Source organism: Macrosteles quadrilineatus, unplaced genomic scaffold, assembly GCF_028750875.1.
Source record: "Macrosteles quadrilineatus isolate MER2022 unplaced genomic scaffold, UCM_ALF_1.0 Scaffold_1__1_contigs__length_201487025, whole genome shotgun sequence".
Taxonomy (NCBI): domain Eukaryota; kingdom Metazoa; phylum Arthropoda; class Insecta; order Hemiptera; family Cicadellidae; genus Macrosteles; species Macrosteles quadrilineatus.
In genome coordinates this window covers 116,367,976-116,376,895 of record NW_026542594.1, presented here as the reverse complement: position 1 = coordinate 116,376,895, position 8,920 = coordinate 116,367,976, and the positions used below count along the sequence as shown (strand labels likewise).

The window sequence follows — 8,920 nt, the reverse complement described above, 5'->3', positions numbered from 1 at the left end:
TCACAGGAACTAACGAAATGGGCCGGTAACTACTAGGATTCTCCCTCGGACCCTTTTTATAAATTGGAACAACTTTTGAAAACTTCAGTTTTTTGGGGAAAACGCCAGAGAGCAAGCAGTAGTTAATACTTGCAGTGAGTGGCAACAAGATATACACTATAATAAGCTTTAGAAGGTTAGAGGACATACCATATGCATCTGTGCTGAAAGAGGATTTCATATTATGCACAACACTATATACTTCCTCACAAGACACTGCACTGAACTTGAAGGATGATGGAGAAGCTGGTGTATTCTCAAGTAGTGAAGTGGATGCAGCAATCGAAGGTGTCACCAGTGTAGCTGTCTGCTCCACAGATGACACGAAGAAATCACTGAAGTCTTGTGGAGATATGTATCGTAGGGGGTTGGTGTTTGGCTTCTCCATATTACCACGGATGATGGACCAGGCAGCTTTGCATTTGTTGGTTGCAGATTCGATTTATATTACATTGGCGTTGAGCTTGGCTGTTGCAAGAGATTTTTTATAAGTCCTTTTTAGGGTCACATAGGTTTCCCTATCAATCTGTGAGTCAGATGTTTTATAGGCATCAAAAGCTGTTAGGACTAAGTCACGCTGGACTTGAAGCTCTGCTGTAAACCAACGATTTTTTCGTCTAGGTTTTTTACTCTGATAATTTGGTAAGATTTTCTTGAGAGGGAAACAATCATTGATAGTTGATTGGAGCTGATCAAACAGGATGGTGAAAAGATTGTTGCTGATATGCCTGCCATCTGATACCAGACCTGGCCAGTCAATATTACTGACAGTAGAGATAAATTTTGCTTGGTTAACAGGACTATAATTCCTCTTTACTTGGTATTCCGTCGTAGGTTTTACAAGTTGTAGAATTTCCACCTTAAGGCAAACTGCTAAATGGTCTGACAAGGCAAAGTTTCCAACGCAGACAGCGAAGTCGCTCCTCTGAAAGTTAAGTGCAATGTTGTCGAGGCACCTCACACCCCTTGTTGGCTCAAAGTTGGAACAGAATAAGTTAAAAGAACGCAGAGTGTTTTGTAGAGCCCAGTCGTCTGCTTTTTTTGAACCGACATCAATATTTAGGTCTCCTGCTAAGATATACTTGTAGTCCGGCTTAGTTGAAAGAAGGGTTTGAAGCAATTCCTCAAGTTTATCTAGGAACTGTGATAGAATACCATCAGGTGAACGATATACGGACATTATAACTATTTTTAGGTCAGTTGATATTGCTGCTGAAACTTCAAAGTTAAGCTCATCACAGAAACCGTTTACATCAAGAGTGGAGAAAAAAGGAGATAAAGAATTGGATATGTAGATACACGTACCTCCATGCCTCTGTGTAGTTCGGCAAAAGGCCGCCATTAGGGTAAAACCGCAAATTTTTACCAAATCAAGTTGACTAGATAATAGCCAATGTTCACATAGGCATAACACATTGAAATCAGAGTTCTCTACAATTACTTCTATTTCATTTAGTTTATTACTTAGGCACTGTATATTCTGCTGCATAACACACAAAGAGATAGGCCTAGTCTTATTGTTAACTAGCCTATTTGGTTCTCCTGTCGGGAAAACCTAAAAAAGCTGATTGGTCTAGATTCACAACTGAAGTGTTAATAGGAGGTTCAGGATCAACAACAATGTCTTGAGAGTTTTGCTTAGGGCGCCTTGACACAAATCTTGACACAAATACATCCCTAGGCCAAAAGTCGGGTTTGAACACCTCACCTAGGATAGACGAGTGAAGTCCAACTTTAAAGGAACAGTACTTCTCAGGGTATCTTGCGAGTTTAGTTTTTCAACAGTAAACTCCTCATCCTAACTTTTTTTCAAGATCTGTTCATTATCAGCAAGTTTGGTTGGTTTGGTTCGGTTATTACAGTTCAATTTTATTATTAAGTCATTATAAAATTTTAATCGAGCAATTTCTAGTTTTATTTAATGAACAGAATTATTTTTTCTATTAGTATTCATTATCAGCAAGTTTGGTTAGTTCGGTTAGGTTATGATAGTTTAATTTTATAATTAAAGAATTATAAAATTGAATTTGAAGCATTTATAATTTTATTTTATGAACAGAACTATTTTTGCGATTTGGTAGTAAACTTTCATTGCCAAAGTGCTCTCTACTACAGCGCTGTCCATGGAGGAATTTTGAACTAATGCCTCATTCGTACCTCCCCTAAGTCAGACCAGACCCTACCCTACCACTACCAACCACCCTCCTACTACTAAAAACTGGTGCCGTTCGTTGGTGCTATGATTGTTGTTGTTATGGTTTTTTTTTTTTAATTTAACCTCAAAGAGCCTTAATCTCTTATGTTATTTTAACTCGACCTAACTTAAACTTTTATATTTTCCTGCATTATAAAGACTTTGATAATGAGTTTGCTATATATTGGTACTGCAATGATCTAAATGCACACTAGTGTTTTAAAACAAGTTTTCAGGAGAAATTTCAGGCCAATGGCATCCGTAGCTATGTATGAAGGACCAGAGTTTTCTATGGAAGATTGTAAAAACCATCTGTCTCAATTCTGTGGAGGGTCCTTTGATTTGCAAATTGACGATTCTTGTGGGATTGCCACTTTAGTGATCAATCATTTGGCCAAGAAAAACGCCATCACCGGTAGGAGTTTGGTTTTTACTTAAAGTTTATACAGAGCAATTCCTTGTAATGTTGTAAACTTGTCACCCTCACCCTCTCTAAAACTGACTCTATGGTATTGCAATAAACTAGGCCTAGGCCTTAACAATTTTTAGCATTACAAAATTCTATCAAAATCAGCATTTAAGAAATCTCTCTTAGCACGTTAACTTAGCTGCGGAGCGGTTAAAATTGGTCGGTGCCGGTTGCTTGCCAGGTGCTGCGCGGTCGTAATCGGCCGTCCCATGATTTAACTTTGTACAGTCAGTGTGAGCTCAGCTATTGACACAGAACGTTACAGTCGTTACCAGCCTGTAGTGAATGTGAGCTTTATTTTGGTCTAGGTTTGTACTAAAATTTCCCGTAAATTCCCTTCTGGCAATGCTTTTGTCCCGGTTTCAGGGATTTTCTCTCTTCGAGCCATTACAAAGACTGGCTACGGATCCAGTCAGTGCTACTACCCTTGGTTATTTAACACGTTCGGTAACTGCTACGTCCACTCTCAGGGTAACACAGCACAATCACCGCTGCTCTTTTGGGATTCATCAGACTGAAATATTTGAATGCCAATTGCGTTCGCTGATTCGTTGGCGCTCCGGGGCTTTGCCGCCATTGGCGAGCGCCCGTTTCATGTAGGCTATGCCGCAGTGAAAGGTTAAGCCACTAACCAATCTCATGGCTTAAAATTATTTTAAGGGACTTCTTGTGTGACATCACTAACTTATTACATCCAAGTCACTGGTCCGGCCATGACGGAATTCATACAAATGAATTATGCCAATATTCAATAACTATTTCACACTACTTAGTACTTTCAAACAAAAAATTAGTAAGTTACCTCTCCCGGAACCGAGTTATTAATTATTTAAAGGTTCCGGGCCAGTGACATGCTACAGGCCACCATGCTTGATTTACTTACCTAGCCTACCAAGTGTGGTATTAAACTTAGTTGTTTTAAGACCCCTATAGAATTGAATAGCAAAACTATACTTTTTGCTGTTAAAATGTGGGATTTTATTATGATTGTGTTAGGTTCAATGATGGTGCAGTTTGAAGAAGTTGTTTGCACGTTGGAAAAGTGGATCAATGGAAAAGGTCTATTACTATACGGTGCTGAAGGCAACTTTTGTTCTGGAGGAGATTTGAATTTTGCACAGAAAACTAGCTCCCCTGAAGGAGGATATAAAATGGCAACATTCATGCAAAATGTTCTCTCTCGTCTTCAGAAAATTCCACTCATATCAGTTGCCTTTATTGATGGTTATGGTGAGTGTAGTTTGATCATTCAGAATTATTACACAGAATGTTAAACCATTTAAACCTTAAGAGCCAAAACTCAGAGGCTTTGGATTTTCACTCTTTAAAAAACTGTTACCGTACTTGTGTCACCTTTTAGTGCAGTGAAAAGACATTTAAAATTACCCTCGCCACAGCTAACCTGCAGACTAAGCGAATTTTCATTAGTCTGGTTGGATTTTTTGAGCGGAGCAAGCGAAGCTCCTTGAGACCGGACCTTATGCAAACTATGTAATCAATAAACTCATTAACGTCTAAACATATTTCATCCAAACTGTCCAGGGTTATTTTGACAGTGTTCATATTATAAAAAAAAATCAATTTTATAATGTCTGTACAATTTAAAACCAACATACCGGTAATGTTTTTAGCATTAGTCTTATGAGTTGCCATGATGGTTACGAGATAAAAACGTGGATGTAAACAAAGAATCATAGCAAATGTTTGTTAAGTTGTTAGCAATCTAATATACGGTAGCTACTATCTAAATACAGCACAAAGGAAAAACCACTCCAGGTGAACACCTTTGCTCAAAGAATACAGAGAAAGTATTCATGGGCATTTGTAAACTACCACTGTATTTAAGAAGGTACACTATTTTACTGATTTTATCTGCGGCAATCCTTAAATGCTTTAGGAAGGGAGGGAAACAGGCCCATGACATATGAAGTGGTGAAGGAAGTAATAAAGGTGGGCAGTGCACAGTGTGGGAGCCGTCTGTGGCAGTTAGATTAATGTATCTGCATTAATAAAATGCTATGGGAAGGGAGGGAAACTGGTCCACGACTTAGGAAGTGGCGAAGGAAGTAGTAAGTGACCAGTTTTTGTAGTATGTTATTATTTTGATTTTATATTTTAGAGATGATTGCTTTACAGCTGATGAAAATACCACAAAACATAACAATTTTATTAATGTACACACACCATCATGGTTTGCAGTGCATTTAATACAGTAGGCTACACATTTTAAAAGTATACATGAGAAAAAAATATAGTATACGTTTTAAAGGTACATGTTTGCCTATTAATATATAGATTAGCTATCTAATTAAAATTTTGTTTTGTTTACAAACCTTCCCACTTTTTGTCAAAGTAACATTGATAAAAGGTTTGGATGAAATATGTTCAGCGGTTATTGAGTTAAAGTGTTTAGAACGCTTGCATTGAAGTCAATCCCAAAGAGCTTCGCTTCGCTCAATGAATGAATAGCGTACAAAGAAGTCTGTTATCACTGATTATATGTTACTCGGAATGACCTTAAATTTCAGCTTCTTAGATTATCCTTTCACAACAAGCCATTCGAGTTATTAAGATGTCGGGTCACTTGGGTCAGTTCACTTTCGTAAGATTCAACATAAATTTCCAACATAAATATTGTTTTGATTTTACTTGGTAATCACAATAGAGAAGCTCCTAAACATATTTAAAACTAGGACACCGAGGTAAGGGATGTTGATTAAACTCTTTTTTCATTAAAGGACTAAACCTTTTAGTTGAAGATTTGACAGACGACATAGGCCTACATTGGATTTAATTTATTTTATTTTGAGTTGAGTTCGTATTCAGTTTGAATTCAACATTACATATGTTACAAAGGTATTGCTCTTATGTCCATTATAATTTCAGTGCATGAAGAGGTCTGAGTCAAATGGGGGGGGGGGGGTGGGGTGGGTGGCGCGAAAATAGTAATCAATGAGGTTTTTCTGGACCAGTTAAAAGTGTTAGTGTGGAAGCGTATGTATTTAATTTAGTTGGGTAGAGTTTAGTATTTCAGTTTCAAGTTGTATGTTAATTAGTAAATATCAGTTAAGAATTATATTATTACAAGTTGCTATACCCGTGCATTGCAACGGGAAGAAAATGTGACCTAGAGAGCTATTTAAGTGGTGGTGATGGGTGTTTTAAAATACAACAACTCTATGATTTAGTATGAAAATATAAACTGATTTAAAAGTGTAAATCTACTTACTTTTAAACCCCTACTTAAATGTTAATGGATCCAAAATAATATGACAACATACCTTAGTGTAGCAATATCATCAATTGCTTCATATTGATGCTTTATGAATTACCGTACATGTTTTACCATAATTCTTCAATTTTAGTCAAGTCTCTTTATATGTAGCTTACTATATAAATTACAAAATGAAACTTTGAGCAATACTTTACAAAACGTATACAACCTTTCTTTAAAACCAAACATAACCGGGGGGCCACCAGTTGACCGACAAGATACTTGGTCGTCTTGCCACTAGACCGTATTTTTTAATTAAATAGATAAATACTGAAAACCAGTACGTCGACAAGTTATTTCATCGTCAGTCCAGTTGACCGGCCTGTAAATCTAAATTATTATATACGAGAAACCAACTTGTCGTCAATCCTCCCGACCGACTTACCACTTGCTCGTCTTTTAGGTGGGGATGTGTTGAGCGGCAGTGCCAGCGGCGCGTGCAGCTGTGGAGGGCACTGCAGGCGTACCAACTTCTGTATCTTGTAGCGGCGGTTTTCATTCCGACGATTTTCAGCTATCACAATGCAGCGGACTAGCGAGGTTCTTATTACGTGTAATTGTTTGTTTCTCAATCGATATTTTGTTAACACAGTACAGTGAATATAAATAGGCCTATATTAGTTTACTTCAATGAAATAAATGTTTTATTTAGCTAAATAAATAAAAATACGCCGATTGAACAAATAAAATTGTTACAGACAACAGGAAGTCCTTAATATGATCAAAAAAGTGTTTATCTTTATTAAAAAATTACTGAAATTTGTAAACTTACTGCTGGCGACAAGGGTGGTGCCATACATAGGTTTATCAATAAATAAGATAAACAAGGTGGGACAACCTTATGCAGCTATAAGTCAGGAAACATTTGTAGAAACATTAAAAAGCAATACCAATTTATGATAAAATATTTACAGGAAATGTTGATTACTGTATATACATCGTGAGTATCTCCAGCAGTTACACACTGGTGATCTTTGAGTTGACTCTTTTAAACTCATTGATTATTACTTTTTTTCGTTTTGAAATAAATTCTGTATTACTTTGAAATTGCTCGAATTCGAGCAACATGTACACGAGTTTGAATATTAAATTAACTAACATATTTATGTAATAGGAGGGTCAAATATTGTTAACAGTGGTGAGGTAACTACCGTTACATTTATTCAATTGAGAGATAAATACAAATTGATAATACCGGTTATTTAAAGCTTTTTTGTCTATTTTTCCCTCTCTTAAAAAAATAAAATAAAGAATGAATTTAGACTTTTGGTGACATTAGTTTGTACTATTTCTCCTTAAATGACACTGCTGTCTTGGTAAGCAATAGTTATCTCGGTAAACTATTTATTTGCTGAAGTGCACAGTGTGCTACTTAGCCTGAGAAACATCTTTTGTTTTATGATTTTGTTGTAGGCCTATTGAAAACCTTGTCTAGAAGGAATTCCCATTGCCTGTGTTACCGGGGAGAAGTTTTTCTTAGTAAAGTCTAGGTAGACGTCTTCGGTTTTACACAGAAACATGTAATTATAATTGAAGAAGTACATGTTTTATCCTCTCACGTTGTTGCGTGGACAATACTATGGTGATTCAATTCCGTGTACTTCAATTGTCTAACTGGCCCTAACTGACGCATCCTTGTTTTTTTTTTTACTAAATAATGTAGTCTTTACTTCCGTGGATCTTTGCGTTTTATTGTTTAACTGTCCTCAAGTAAGTCTGTGTTCTGAGTAAGTACTTCAAATGCACGGCACTACTGTATATTCAGATTTTCTAATGAACTATCATAGATAAAAGGAGTATAGACATGTATGTATGACAGAGTATGTCTACTCCTTTTATCTATGGTACTGTTTTAAAATACTATTTCCAAGTTCATCTGGACGACCCTGCAAATCGTTTCTATTAAAAAAAATTGTATTTGGTTTATGTTTATGAACTTGTATCAGTGTTGTTAACTAAAGCTAAATTCACATCAAATTAATTAATTTAATTTATTTTAATAGTATTTCTAATTAATTTCAGTTTTAAGAACATATAGTAAATAAATCCTTGTTGAAACGGCTGTACTATCCATGCAATTATTGTCAAACTATATGTTCAAAGATTCCTGGACGGCAATGTTATAATACTAGTTGGAGCAGAGGTACTGGATCTAGGGTTAATACAGTTTTGTGACGTGTAAGGTATATCACTGCAGAAGTAGTTAGCTCAAGAATTATGACGCGGATTACAAAGATTGGTAGCTTTTGCTATAATTATAAAAAAAACCAAGTACATAAAATCATTCACAATTTTTTTTTCACAGTCTATTGAATAGCCTGCAGTTAAGTTCACTCTAATGAAGAATAGAAGTGGCCAGAGTTCCAAACGATTTAAGCAACAACTGTTTACATGAACTATCCTATATGTAAGTTTTTTTTTTATAGTGTGCAATGTACTTATTGAATTTTCATTAGTAATATATCATGGCTATATCGTTTATGTAAAAGTATCAAAAGATAGTAAAACGAAAACGAAACAATCAACCAAGACCAGTGACCGAAACAAGTGTCGAGCTGGCGGCGGGCAAATTCATCCCGAGGGCAATAATTCATCTTTGAAGTAACACCGGTAACACTGACTCACTGGCCGACACGGATACCCGCCTACCACCCCCTTTGTGTCGTCACCCTATGACCACCGGTCGGTCGGCCACCCATCCAAGGAAACTCTAGACATCGGCGGCTCTTTGTCGTTCGTTGACCAGCGTATTTTCTAGAGTTGAATGTATACCCTCACTCACACCAGGGAATAAGTAAACTGTAGTAGTTTTCTTGTTTATGAAAATATTTGCATTAAATTAGAAAAAAATCATTTATTTATTTATAAAATGTTATTATTTTACAAAAAAAAACACACTTTTACCCTCCCTGTTGCAGCAAACCTAAGTACTTGTTAAACTTAT

At 36.2% G+C, this 8,920-nt stretch overlaps 1 protein-coding gene across 1 annotated transcript in view; it reads left to right on the top strand.

Moving 5' to 3' along the window:
* Positions 1-2,287: 2,287 nt before the first annotated feature.
* LOC128983706 (ethylmalonyl-CoA decarboxylase-like) overlaps positions 2,288-8,920 on the top strand; it is a 30,515-nt gene continuing 23,882 nt past the window's right edge. Inside the window, exons 1-2 of the mRNA XM_054403111.1 lie at positions 2,288-2,648; positions 3,699-3,932. Of these exons, the coding sequence (XP_054259086.1) occupies positions 2,438-2,648; positions 3,699-3,932 (445 nt within the window). The 5' untranslated portion in view covers positions 2,288-2,437. The remainder of the gene's footprint in view (positions 2,649-3,698; positions 3,933-8,920) is intronic.